This window comes from Thalassophryne amazonica, chromosome 15 (genome assembly GCF_902500255.1).
Source record: "Thalassophryne amazonica chromosome 15, fThaAma1.1, whole genome shotgun sequence".
Lineage (NCBI taxonomy): Eukaryota > Metazoa > Chordata > Actinopteri > Batrachoidiformes > Batrachoididae > Thalassophryne > Thalassophryne amazonica.
This window is the reverse complement of record NC_047117.1, coordinates 16,841,686-16,856,744: the sequence shown is the minus strand read 5'-3', so window position 1 is coordinate 16,856,744 and position 15,059 is coordinate 16,841,686. Positions and strand designations below refer to the sequence as shown.

The following is a 15,059-nucleotide window of genomic DNA, read 5'->3' as shown; positions in this document are numbered from 1 at the left end:
CACAATAGGAGTAGGTGGTGTGATTGAACATGCGCAACAGCTGTGAGGGAGACCGGGCGACAACGACATGCCTACAAACACCCACATAGAAACTGACAAAGACAGAGCGGCTATAAGAAAAGAGCATGGAATGAGTAGAACCAAAAATATATCAAACCAAAAGGAGAACCACACAGTAACCACATACCAAACCAAGGAAGAACAGGCAGAAAACTCAAATGGAATTCAACAGTGCAAAAGAGTACAAAACAGGGACACAACATGACTAACAGATATGGACACAGGACTGAAACACAATGACAATTAAAATAAGGACACAGACCATAAAGGCCTCTAATATACATAAGACATAGACAGGAGGCAGATCACAAAGACAACTAACAAGGACAAAGAGCACAGACGGGACAGACAACAACAGAAGGGGAACAACATCGTGACTGGCAACAGCAGAATGCAGTCTGCAACTTCACCCCTTTCCATTCCTCCATTAGCTAGGTCATTGTGTGACTAATTTAGTCAGGGCAATGCATGGGCCATGACAATAAATTTTTTCTGCTTACTTATGTCAGGGGTGGTGGCCAAGTGGTTAATGCGCTTGGTTTCAGTTCAGAAGGTTCCGCGTTCAAATCCCACCCCTGCCACATTTCTCCATGTAATGTGGAGTTGCGTCAGGAAGGGCATCCAGCGTAAAACTTGTGCCAATTTAACATGCAGATCCACCTTGGATTAGCTGTGGCGACCCCGAGTGCAAACAAAGGAGCAGCCAAAGGTACTTACTTTACTGTATGTCCCATAAGTCTTTAAAAGGCCAACTGTTGAGTTTCTGCAGTACTGCGCTCTCTTATTTATTCATTAAATATTTTCACAGAGACTACAAATAAAAGAAATAACAGCTTGCTTTTGTTTTGAAAAAATCTGTTAGCATTGTTTATGCTTCGCACAACACGATTAAAACCCTTACAATTTGAATAACAGTTAGTCCAAGCAGACATAATCTGTACAACTCTGGAGCTCTAATAAGATTAATTCGTCTTGGATGGGATGAAATCCTTCCCCAAATGTCACTGTAGGAGTGGTGAAGAAGTAAACATGCTTGTTAGTAAATCTGGTCCTGTGTGCACGTTTCAACATATTCAAATCTGTCATTGGGTCTCTAGTCAAAGGATTTGATTTGATTTGATTTGATTTGATTTAGTCAAGGTGTTCAAGACTGGTAAGTAGAGTGGTTGTGCTGACTTTAGGATGTGAAATGGCAACACACTGAAGAGAACATGAATCAGTAAAAATACTTATTTTACTTAAACAGTACAAAAACAACACCCCCAAAAAAGCCCCAAATTGCCTTGAGACAAACATCAATCTGATACACAGTTTTCCCTTTCGCTTTAATCTGCAAAATGTTTGCATTTCAGATATAATTTCCACTGAATTAGCCAACACTTTAATAAAAAAAAAAATGAACGTGGGGAATTTAGTAACAGAATGGGCTTAAACAAACAGAAAATCCCAATCTGATCCACTGGTGGCATGATGTTTCGCACACAGAGATCATCAATATACAATTATAGTTCAGCTATACTGAAAGTTACCCACTCACGACAGGACACAGTCTGAAATTAGCTCAAGTTCACGACCCGCCAATTCCTCACAAGCCTTTCTTTGGAGGCTGTAGCTCAATAAGTCGGTTTGCACTTTCAAGTTTGCATGTGACTCCTCACTTGTAAGTCGCTTTGGATAAAAGCTTCAGCACAGTTAATATAATGTGTTCCAGTGTAGGTCAAAATACAAACATGATGTGTGTGTGGGGGGGGGGGGGGGGGGGCCTTGGTATTTAAAACTTATTGTTTTTTTAAGCACAGTCTAGGTTATAGAATATGTCAAACTGATTTTTTGGACGACTGCGTGTTTAAATTCAACAATCACATTTTCATGACATTTTCACACATGTCACGTGTTTTTATTTACATGCCTTGACCTTGGATTGAACGCATGCACACTCAAAAATGAATATGCTTTTAAAAAGCATTTATGGCAAAAACTGCTTCTGAGGGCATTTTGGTCAAATTTCACCTTAAACTCTGACGAACAAATGGAGGGTGTATACTGTTGTTATTGTCTTTTTCTGTGCCAAGATTTGCACTCAGCCATCCTTCCACATCCAGCTGTGTTATAAGCTGGATGTGGTCAGTAAGCGAGTGTTTGCGTATACACACTCTGTGTTCATTCAGTTTTGTGGTTCAGCTGACAGAATCTGGTTATGGTTTTGCAGAATACAGCATGGTTTTCTTGCACAAGGCACATGATTCAAAGAGGAAAAAAATTCTACAAAATATCCGTGAATGAAGGAGATAAGGTGACTCAAGGTCCCAAAAGACTCAGAGATGCAGTCGATTGCGCTGGAAGGACAAATCTGAGTTGACCAGAAAGTCACATTTTGATGCAAATCAGTTAAATGATGATGGAACTGCTACTGGTGAACCAAAATATTTATTTTGGAACAACTTTGGATTTGGAGGAGTTAAATGGAAATCACAGATGAAGTGAGCATCATTGACAGCTGACCTGGAAGAAAAAATGCCACGGCAGAGGCCTCAATCACCTGAGGGTCGCTGAGGTGCTCTTCTACGGTTCAGAGTCTGTGCCAGAGGCACCCATGTGAGTACAAGCAGAGTCCGTCCCTGCCAGACCCAAAAAGCCAGTTGTTGGTCATAGTAAGTTTTTGAGATTGTGTTTATTTTAATTTTAATTTTTATTTTGGAAATGTAAAAGAAGCATCACAATTGCAGGGTAAGACATCTACAAAAAATTGAAGTGCCAGGTGCTGCAAAATGAAAGTGACCGGAAGATCGGTTGACTGCAAATAATCCCTGATGGTGATGATGCAATGCATTCTGGGTCAATTTTTGCCTATATGCCATATGGAAAAAACATTATGGCAAAAATAAATAAATGCAATTTACCTTTAAAAGGGCAAATTAAAGGTCTGTTAATATTTTCATGCTCAAGAGACAAACGTATGTTCTTGATTTTGTTTCAATACCTTATTGCGAGGGGGGGGGGGGGGGGGGGGGGCTGAAATGCCAGCAAACAGCAAACCAATGGAATGTCCACCTGGGTTGAAAATAAGTTGAATCCTCAAACACACACACACACACACACACACACACACACACACACACACACACATATATATATATATGCACCATGTTTTCTGTAATTATTTTTGACAGTAGTGCCACAAATCATTCTTCATTTTTAAAAACAAAAGAAGGAAAATGGTGAAGGGCAATACAGGGGAAAAGAAACAGAAGAGTGAGTGATACCAGCAGGGCCAAGAAACTGAATTTTAATGAAAACCTGATGGGGTCCCTTTTTGCACAGGATGAGGATCAGTTTACCCACTAAGCCTCTGACTGTAACGGTCTGAGAAACTGTGCTGTTAATACTGACTGTACAGTATTTGTCTCTTTAGAAGTAAACACTTGTGCTTCAATAAGCTTGAGCCAAGCAGCTGTTTTATTCTAGCAAGGATCTTGTCATTCATTGGCTGTCCTGATTTTAAAAGGCAGAGCTGAAGATTGGACAGCACAGTGGATCAGTGGTTAGCACTGTTGCCTCACAACAAAAAGGTCTGGGGTTTGATTCCACCCATGCTCAGTTCCTTTCTGTGTGGAGTTTGCATGTTCACCCCAAGTTTGCATGTTCTCCCCAAGTCTGTGTTGGTTTCCTGCGAGCACTTTGGTTTCCCCCAACATGCTCATTAGGGTCTGCTTCTTTCTCTGCCCCTGACCAAGGCAGCGTCTCTATATCTGGAACTGCAGATGTAGGGCTGATGCAGAGCTACTCACTCCTCCAAGTGGGTGGACTGTGTCTAACTGTAAATAAAAAGGGTTAAATGCAGAGGTGAAAATTCATTGCATGTATTCATGCATGTACAATGAAAATGAACCCGTTTATGCCCAATTCCATGAAAAATGGCACATGACCAGGCAAAAATTATTTTCAGATTATTATTATTATTATTTTCAGATTATTTTCAGATACAGAACTTATCTGGGACCTTGTCGCTGGCTTATTTATAAAAACCCTAATACAATAGGAAATAACACTTTCCCACATGAAGTTTGACTGTCAAATGATTATTTAAATTGGTTGGTTGTCAGTTTTGGCCAGATTTTTACATTTAATTTTTTTGCTTTGACATATGTTCTTATTACATGTATCTCAAGAAAGGTCGGGCATGTAGAGGGAGTGGAAACAGTTTTCTCAGATTTCCCAAAACCTTTTAAAACCAGAAATGCATGAAAGGGTGTAACATGATGTAAAATAGCCAGTAATTGATTATTTTATCTTTTCCAAAGCAAATCAGTAAAATATTTCAGAAAACGTCTTTTTATCTGCAAGTCGTGTTGATTAGTCAGATGTAAAGTGCGTCACATGGAATTTTTCACAACCATGAACCCAGTGCTGCCAAGTACCTCACTATTTGTTCTCTACTGCAGTCAGTATATTAGCGAGCCACCTCCTCCTGTAAACCAGGACCCGGTTTTATAAAGCAGTCTAATCTTGTTTAGTGGACTAATCTCACTTAGTTGACTCGTCTTGGCTGTTGCACAAAGCGCCTAGGCGGCTAGAGATTCACGTTACCCAACTAAAGTTTTTAGCCTGGTACAGAGGAGACTAATCTTATTTTAGTCGACAAAACTTCAGTGCCTTACCTCAAAAATGGCAGTTATCGTGTACCACCACTTGATGCAGGAGGAAGGAAGGAGAGACTTGTGGTGAAAGCGGGTGTTCTGGGATCGGAATAATCCACTGGAGATGTTTACGGACACAGAGGTCAGGAGCACTCCTCCTCTGCTGCAGCGTTCTCAGCCATGTTTGTAGCAGGCGTACCAACCCAGAAGTAAACAAAACTGCACTCCTGATGCTGCTTTGACCATGAAAATCATAGACTAACGTAAAACGGCTAATCTACAACTTTAGCTGTCAATGTGAAACAGAGATTAAACGGATAATGTTGGGCGACTAACCTTAGTTGACTACATAGGTTTATTAGACTAAAATAGCTATTAGACTGTTTGATGAAACCTGGAGTTCACAATCATGAATCACTGCTAGTTTTCAGAGAATTTTGAAACAGGGTTTCCAAAAATGTTCATGTCTTTTTCTTGTAACGTCCGTCAGCCTCATAGTTTTGTTTTCATAACTAAAACAGACGTATCGCCAGATATCTTTTCTTCCCTGTCTAAATACCTCAAGACCTTACCTATGCCCACACACAAGAATAGGGACGTATGGCTTCAACTTTCTTATTTTTTAGAGGGGCCCAAGATGCAGTGTAGAAGGCAGATTTGGTTTCACCCCGGGGTGTGCTGAGTGGAGGTCTGCCTCTGGCACCAGCGCCAACAATATTTCACCATGTGGTATGAACCTGCATACCTGCCCGGTGGATTTCAGCACTCCTAATGATGGAAAATTAACGCTCCACTGACTTGAGTTAATGCCTCTGCTGAGAAAATCTCAAAACTATTTATAGTACGGCAAGTTGAGGGATCAGTGTGGATTGATTTCTGTTGATTTGGGCAGCGGGGGCATAATTAGAAAATCCTGCCAGGCAGCTTTGTTATGATTTCCACAAAGGCCAGGTGGTGAAATGCAGAAGAAAAAAGGAGTGGTGATAAAACAGTGGAAGGGTGCGAGACTCATTGTTTGGATTTTTCTTTGCCTAATTTGTCTGCAAGCTTAACCTGATAGGAGGAAACTAAATCTGCTGAATGGAGAAAGGCTCTTTACGCTCTGCATGCAGACTCCTCCCAGTCATGCCTGAAACAAAACCTCCTGCTGCAGCTGAACCCAGCCACTGACACAAGCTGCTCCCACACTCACCGATGATACACAACATAGTGAGCTTCAAGCAAAATGCAAGCCTTTATCCTGTCAGTAATATGGTCACTATCATTACCTTCTTGCATGGAAGCTATCCATGGATTGTACAGTTTTGGGCAGCATGAGTTATTCTACAAAAAGAATCATTGCAAGCCAATTCCTGCAAACCTGCTCCTTTGCCACGATATAGAGTACACGGAGATGCGTCTGCCCAACCTGCTCGGACACGAAACCATGAATGAAGTTCTACAGCAAGCGTCATCCTGGATCCCCCTGGTTCAGAAGCAGTGTCATCCGGACACGAGGAAATTCCTCTGCTCCCTTTTTGCTCCTGTCTGTCTGGACGATTTGGACGAGCCCATACAGCCGTGCAGGTCTCTTTGTGAAAGCGTCAAACATGGATGCGCACCTGTTATGTCCATGTTCGGCTTTCCGTGGCCGAGCATGTTGGACTGCAGCCGATTCCCCCTGGACAATGACCTGTGCATCCCTCCTGCAGGAATCGACAACTTTGCACCAGTCACCAAAGAAGGTGAGGTTACAGCAGGATTTTGGGAGCAAATCAGTGCAACTTTCACAATAACAACAATATTACAGTGCACTTATTAAAAATTGTACATGCAGCTCTTCTTTACCTGTACCAATTTCTCTTTCAGTGCCCAGAGTGTGTGATGCTTGCAAGGAAAAGGAGGAAAATGACAATGAAATTGTCGACAACCTTTGCAAAAATGACTTTGGTAAGTCGGTCTGCATTTTATTTATTTTTCTCAATGTATTTATTAGACCAGCAGTTCCCGAGGTGGAGCTCTGGGGCTCTGACAGGGAGGTTTCAACTAAAATGTGGCGATTTACAGTTTGATTTCACTGTGAATCTGTCTTTGTGCGCTGGATGAGATACTGAATTTGACCCCCATGAAAGAATGTGGAATGATAATGTGGCCAGGATTTCTTGTGTCATTACGTCTGCATTAACTACAATACCCAGAAGGTGTTGATTAAATTAAAACAAGCATGACCTCACCTAGGAAACTAGAAAGAACTGAAAAACAAGGGGAAATAACTCACTCATCTTCATTTATGTTGCACTGTAGTGAATTTGAAAAGACACAAGTGCAATACAAACTACAGAGTTGACAAACACCTAAATATATAGATATAATATTGTGCAACAAAAAAGAGAGAGTGCTCCGTGCTTCTGTACAGCACAAAAAAATCCAGTGCATCCAGGTAGGACTGATTTGTAGAAGAGAAGAGCAACTGGTGCAATACAGAAGTAGGTGCTGAAAAGTTTATTAAGGTGCTGAAAACATACAAAAAAGAGAACTCTTTTTGCACAACGTTTTGATGTGCAAATCACATCTTCATCAGAGTCCTGAAAAGACCTGGATGGTACAGCCTAAATACTAACAGGAGCCAGGTGTCATAATGGGTAAAGGGGGCGTGACCATCCGTCAATCAAGGCACTCACTCAATTTATAATCAGTTCATAATTAGAGACACACCATCCCCCCCAAAAAAACAAAAACAAACAAACAAACAAAAAAACAACCTGACAAAAGCCCAGAATAAAAACATAACTATTGATGTTAACAAGTAAATTTCAATTCTTCACTTTGGAATCATTTGGTTTGATTGAAGAATTGAAAATTGCTTGTTTTCTTTAACATTAATATGTATGTTTTTATTCTGGGGTTTTGTTAGGTTGTTTGTTTTTGGGGGGGGCTGGGGGACACTTAATATTTGCTTGGTGCACTGTGGGTGTACAAATCTTTCACAATGATTTAGTGAGGTATAAACTGTGAGTTTCATCACAGTCCATGAAGTCCTTGTGGCGTTGTTTTGTGCAATCAATTTAAGAGGTTTGGCATCCTTGCGGCCACATTCAGAACAGAAACATGCACAATGTCTAACTTGTCTTGAAGTTTCAGTGAGGTGACCATGTGTAGTAAGTTTTACCTTAATACATAATGTAGGTAGGGTTGAAACTAAGGATTATTTTCATAATCGACTCACTGTTTTCTTGATTAGTTGGTTAGTTGTTGGGTCTACACTCAAAAAAGAACCAACTTAAAAAGCCATTTCAATTGATAACACCTGAACAGGGTTGGGTAGGATTACTTTGAAATGTAATCCAAAAGTAATCAGATTACAAGTAATCCAAATGTATGTACATACATACATGTAATCCACATGTATTCTTTCAAAGTAATCCTACCCAACCTTGCACCTGAATGAATGAAGTGGTTTGAACTTAAGTTTTTATGTTAAACTTAAGTTCAAGCAACTTAATTCATTCAGGTGTTACCAACTGAAACCATTCATTTAAGTTGATTCAACTATTCTTTTTTTTCTTTTTTTTAGTGTAGAAAATGTAAAAAAAAAAAAAAAAATGGTGAAAAATGTCAATCAATGTTATCCAGAACCCAAAATGACATCTTCAAATGTCATTTTGCTCAATGATGTATTACTGACTGCCAGACAGGAGTAAAGAAACTGGGAAAATAAAACAGAAAATATTCACATTTAAGAAGCTGAAATCAAAGAATTTGGACAGATTTTTTTTTTAATGACTCAAAAGGATTAATCAATTATCAAAATAGTTGCTGATTAACTTGTAGCGCTACTTCTTGGTGGCCACAATTAGAACTGAAACAAGGTTACAGTTACAGTTACAGTTGTCTGGGGTCTGAGGTGGCCTTGTGTCCAAAATGTCATGTTTTAAGATACTGCACACAATAACCACACAAGACAGACTGCCACATATACATGAAGTCCAGTAGTTCCTAAAACTACTCTGCATTCATTGACATGGGTTGGAAAAAAAGTACTCTGTCCATGTTCACCATTTAAAGCTCCAGAATGCTCCCAAATGGTTGTATTTTGTAACCATTTTTAAGACAGTGCAACTATTTCTTTTTTACAACTCACTCATGCATGAGCATCCTACAAATTTGCCAACTTATTTTTTCAAGCATCAGTCTGCCAGTATGAGCTGTGTGTGTGTGTGCATGTGTGTGTGTGTGTGAGAGGGAGAGAGAGAGGGAGGGGGCACAGAGTCTGGGAGCGATTAGTCAACTCAGGATTTGATTTAGATGGTGCCCCTCTATTTAAAAACACACACACATAATGAATTTAAAAAGGAAGCAAATTTTATGTACCCTTGTGGGATGTCCAATGGGAGATTCAGTTTATATCTCACCACAATCTCAGTGTGAACAGAGTCGCTCAGAAAAAACGTGCACTGTTGTTTCAGTTAATAAAAAAATGTGTAACTTTTAGTTTATTTTTTGAATTAAAGAAAGAAATACCAAATGAGTTTTTAAATGAATACCCCTCTGTAATAATAATAATAATAATAATAATAATCCTTGTGCTTGAATGATGAATTTGAAGCAGATAATTTTTGTTTGAATTATCATCTGTAATTAGAAGTAGAACGAAGGAATTTACAGAGCTGAAAACAATCTATCCTTTATTAAACCCATTGTTTCATAATAACTGAAAGATTAAACTCCACCAAAATATGACCAGCAACTTCTAGTAAAATGTCAAACAGCCTTGGTTGAAACATGTAACTTCTTAGATAATAATAATAATAATAATAATAATAATAATAATAATAATAATAATAATAATAATAATAATAATAATAATAATAATAATCCTTTTGCTTGAATGATGAATTTGAAGCAGATAATTTTTGTTTGAATTATCATCTGTAATTAGAAGTAGAACGAAGGAATTTACAGAGCTGAAAAAAATCTATCCTTTATTAAACCCATTGTTTCATAATAACTGAAAGATTAAACTCCATCAAAATATGACCAGCAACTTGTAGTAAAATGTCAAACAGCCTTGGTTGAAACATGTAACTTCTTAGATAATAATAATAATAATAATAATAATAATAATAATAATAATAATAATAATAATAATAATAATAATAATAATAATAATCTTTGGTGGTTCACTGAAAGTCTCACTTCAATAATAACTGACAACTAAGGATCAAGTATATCAGGAGAAGGCACAATGCCTTGATACTAGTGTCTTATTTTCCAACTTACTGTTTTTCACATGTAATATTTGAATATATCCCAATCACAAGAAAACAATATTCTGATAGAAATGGCTGAGGGAGTTACTTTATTACATGTGTCAAGGACATAATAAAATTATCTGTATTTGGGTGATTCTTAACTACGGGCACTATTGGCCTTGTAAATGTAATTTCCACCACACCATTGCCTTACAATATAAAGCGCCTTGGGGCAACTGTTTGTTGTGATTTGGCGCTATATACATGTGCTCTGATGTCACTGTTTATCTCCATAGAAACTACCCAAACAATCTTTCATACAAACTGTTTAAAGGGACATTACAGTGTTGTGGTGGAAATTACGGCAATAGTGTGGGACAACTACATTTTGTTTTAAAAAAATCACAACAGTTGTATGACATTGAATACCCCAATTATGTTTTGATTATTTTACTGATATTTTATTCAGAGATATTTTAAAACATTAGAAAAAATGTTTCTTTACCATTCATTTTTATCATTGAAGATCAAAAGTCTGGGTGTGGGACAAGCACAAAACGGCAATATTTGCATATAATGATGCTGAAAAAAGGTGAAAAAGTCATCATAGACTACTAGAACAAATTTCTTAACACACTTTCATTGTAAAGATAACTATAAAAGTGTGAAATTTCCCCTTTTTTCTGTTTTTCATACAATATGATCAAAGGACATAATAAGTGCCCGTAGTCTAAGAATCACCCTTTTATTTATTTATCTGTCTGTTGGTCTGTCTGTTAGCAAGATTACATCAAAACTACTGCACAGATTTTAATGAAATTTTCACCACAGATAGATATTAGACCATGGAAGACTCCATTACATTTTTGGAGGTGATCCAGCTCCGGATTCTGGATCATGTTTCACTTTATATAGGCTTTGAAGGATTACATCAAAACTACTTGACGGATTCTCACCAAATTTCCTCAACAGATAGATATTAGGCCATGGAAGACTCTACTGAAATTTGGAGGTGATCGGGATCTAGATCCAGATTCTGGATCAAGATGTCCCCTTATATAGGTTTTGAAGGATTACTTCAAAACTACTTCATGGATTCTCACCAAATTTGGACCACAGGTAGATATTCAGGCATGGAAGACTCCACTGAATTTTGGAGGTGATCCGGATCCGGTTGGTGGATGTCATAAATCTCTTATTGCTCTTGTTACCAAAGCATTTATCAGTAATACAGTTAAAGTGCCTGAAAATGTGAATAATAACTTTGTAGGATGATTTCTGGTTTGCAGCTCCAAAATTTTCATTCAGGGGCTACAGTGCTTCTGCTGAAAAAAGTTAGTCTGGAGCTCTCCCATTCCCCAAGAAACAGTGGCATTAGTAGCCACCAGGACCGTGAGATTAGGAAAAAGGTTTCAGGAAAAAAATAATGGCAAGAAGCTAAAACTGGAAGTTGAGAGGCACAAGTTTGCCCTTGAATTATGACAGAACATCCTTTTAAAATATTTTCAGATAAGGTTCAATTTGCCAATACAAGTGGTGTTTGTGAAAAAGACTCGCAATGTCCATCCTTGCTGTCTTTGTCTCCTACATGTCATCAGCTCTGAAGATAAAAGTCAAGGAGATTGCCTACATAAATGGTGACACCAAAATTGTGCCAGACACCAAGAGCAAGACCATCTACAAGTTGAACGGTGTGACAGAGCGGGACCTGAGGAAGACGGTGCTGTGGCTGAAGGACGGCCTGCAGTGCCTGTGTGAGGAGATGAATGACATCAATGCCACCTACCTGGTGATGGGCCAGAAGATGGACGGCAATCTGATCATCACCTCGCTGAAGCGCTGGCAGAAGGGACAGCGTGAGTTTAAGAGGATTTCTCGCAGCATTCGGCGGCTGCAGTGCTAGGAGCACAAAGAGGATGTGTGACTGTTGGAGAGTTATGGTTTGTTATAGGCCTTAGCAGACGTTTCACACCTTAACACTTCTATTGTCATTTCAAAATCCACGTGACTGCTGCATCTTAAAGCGGAGGTTTGTGTTGTTTTTGTTTTCACCCCTTGTTTGTTTGTGAACAGCTTGGAGCCCACAATTTTTCATACATGTCATTATGAAATTTTTACTGAAGATTCACATCCTGATAAGCAAACACTCATTCGATTTTCAAGGTCATAGGTCAAAGGGTGAAGTCAGGAAAAATCTTGAAATATTGGAAAAATCCCTGTCTTTAACATTGAATGAATTTTCAAAAATTCATAACTCCATCAAAAAAAGATTCAATTTCTTTCATATTTGACAGTGTTATGTAGGATGGCCTCCTTTATCGACTGACAAAGTTTGATCTGGATCTGATTCAGATTACAGAGTTTGTGGCCATTTAAATTTAACATTGAAATTCCCATTCAATGTATAATTTACATTATATCTTAATCAAACATGCACCAATCACTCTCATATTTGAAAGTGAGGTGCAGACTGGCACTCACTATCGCCTGACAAAGTTTGATCCAGATTGTGGATTTTGTAGACATTTTAATTTAATATTGAAAAGCCCATTTGGTGTACATTTTGCATTATATCTCAATCAAAAGTGCCTCAATCACTCTCATTTGTAACACTGAGGTGCAAACTGTCACTCTCAATGAATAGACTTAGTTTGATCTGCATCTGATCAATATTGCAGATTTAGTGGATGTTTGATTTTAACATTGAAAAGCTCTTTTGATATTTTGTATTATAGTTTATCTTATGAAAAGTCACTTCTAACAGGACTTTGACCTTGAAAATTTTTTCCAAGGTAAAAATTTGCAGAATTGGAAACTAGTGTTGGCAGAGGTTTGTGCTCGACGAGCACGGCGCTCTAATTTTAAATTTAATTGATTTTTACTTCTTTTTTTTTTTGAGGTGCTATAAAGAGTTTGCCCTGCTGTACATGGTCGGCACCCGAAGCAAACCATGTGTGACGACAGAGTCTGAGAACAGTAACAGAAGCTTTCGCCACAGGCGACCCCATTCCTCACATTCCACTATGAAGGCGGTGAGGACTGGGAATCCTAGTGAGCCATACAGCACTCAAAACAGTAGCAAGCTCTTAAAAAACTGCTTTTTTAAAAGATACATTGGATTATAATTCAACTGTCTCAACATTGTGGCCCAACATGGGAGCCTCCATGAGGGGACCCGCTCCCATTTCGACATGAAAGGCTGATTCGAACCTGATAAACACACATCAGTTTATTATTGCAGGTAAAATTATAACTATCGAATGCTACATTTCATATCTGCTAATGAATAACCCTAAATTATGCACAATGTATCTTTAAATACTGACAGGAAAGGTTCACTTTTAGAAGTTGACTTTGTGGGCTCTGTTCAGTTAAAAGATGCGGCTAATTCTTCAAGGTTCCTTCAGAATGAGGCGTCCCGTGCACAACTGATGAACACTAGAGGTAATAACGTTCCTTCAGCCATTTTTCTTGTTTACATTTGAGGAGTTCAGATGCAAAACCCAGTAAGTTGGGTTTTTTTTTAATGGAGAAAAATGCAGTTGAAAATGAAGATTTAAAGAAAACCATATTCAGAAATGCAAAGACTTTCATCAATAAAATGAGAACAGTTTGTTCAAATTCTTTCATATTTTGCACACTGATGGTCCCCTTGACACCCAAGTACATGTTGGCCTCAACTAAAAATTTATGGTTTTGGAGATAATGGGTTTTGCATTTGAACCCTTCATTTGATGTCTTCAAAGTGGAAATTTGAGGTCAGAGATTGAAAATTCTGACATTCTACTTTGTCTGAAATGCACAATAAGCAGGAGGAAATCAATATCAATGTAAATGTACAAGTACTACGATCAAAATCATCTACGCAGGCTTTTCTCTATTTAACGAGTATTATAAAAATACCATGTTCTTATCATTGTTCTGATTTTTCTGTCAATTCCTGGCCCTGATGGAAAATATGTAACTGCCAAAACTGAGTCAAAATCTCAAATTTCCTTTTCAGCATCAAATAACTGCATAATCTTCACCCATAACCTGCTCATTTCTAATTTGCGTGTCAAAGCAAATTTCCGACCGTTTCATTGGCCTTAACCCCTACGACGGAGTTTTAGGGCCACATTGAATTTCTTTTTTGGGGGGGGGGGGGGGGGACTTCGAGAATAAAGTCGTAATTTTAAGACTTTGAAAATAAAGTCGTAATTTTACGAGAAAAAAAGTTGTAAAATATTACAAGAAAAAGTCGTAATTTTATGAAAAAAAAGTCGTAATATTACAAGAAAAAAGTCGAAATATTATATTATGACTTTATTCTCGTAAAATTACAACTTTATTCTCATAATATTACAACTTTATTCTCGTAATATTATGACTTTATTCTCATAATATTACAACTTTTTTTCTCGTAAAATTACGACTTTATTTTCGAAGTCTTAAAATTACAACTTTATTCTCATAATATTATGACTTTATTCTTGTAATATTACGACTTTATTCTCAAAGTCTAAATTCTATGTGGCCCTAAAATGCCGTCGTACTTAACGTTGTCAGTGATGTTGAGTGAAAATAGTGTCCAAATGCTCTGGGTTGTCATTATAAAGTCCACAATATTCTCTGTCTGAATTTAGCTCCATTGCCACACAATACACTTCAGGTCATCTCTGTTGAGCAGAATACACAGATTTATAACTTAAATGCAGGAAATGCAGATATGCAACTCACTGACATTCCAGTGACTTGCAAATTTTGTACAATTTGCCTGTTAATCATTTATTTTGCACTTCAGCCACCCTCTAGTGGCTATTTCAAAAATATTTGCAATCAGCTCACTTAATTACACACAGATGGAGTCTCAGTGTGTATAATTACAAAACTGACCATGTAAACGTGTGGAGGAAATACATAAATTTATTAATTAATTGTGACTCACCAGCAGGTGGAGCTCAATAAATATTAAATCCAACAAATATTTTTCTCCAGCAGACAGCTGGGCCAAAGACAGATTATGTTCTCTTCTAGAATCTCAGTTCATGATGTGATCTGCTGAAATTATTCAGCTGTTAAGAAACAGCTCCCATTAAGTCACTCACACACACAGTCAAACAACTAGAAGACCTGTAATACAACTTCTAAA

At 37.9% G+C, this 15,059-nt stretch overlaps 1 protein-coding gene across 1 annotated transcript; it reads left to right on the top strand.

Annotated features, from left to right (window-relative positions):
• The first annotated feature begins 5,692 nt into the window (after positions 1-5,692).
• Positions 5,693-12,190, top strand: sfrp2 (secreted frizzled-related protein 2). Its single transcript, XM_034189109.1, has 3 exons — positions 5,693-6,421; positions 6,546-6,626; positions 11,527-12,190. Exons 1-3 carry the CDS (start codon positions 5,923-5,925, stop codon positions 11,829-11,831), a joined length of 885 nt encoding a protein of 294 aa, XP_034045000.1. The 5' UTR covers positions 5,693-5,922; the 3' UTR covers positions 11,832-12,190.
• The last annotated feature ends 2,869 nt before the right edge of the window (positions 12,191-15,059 follow it).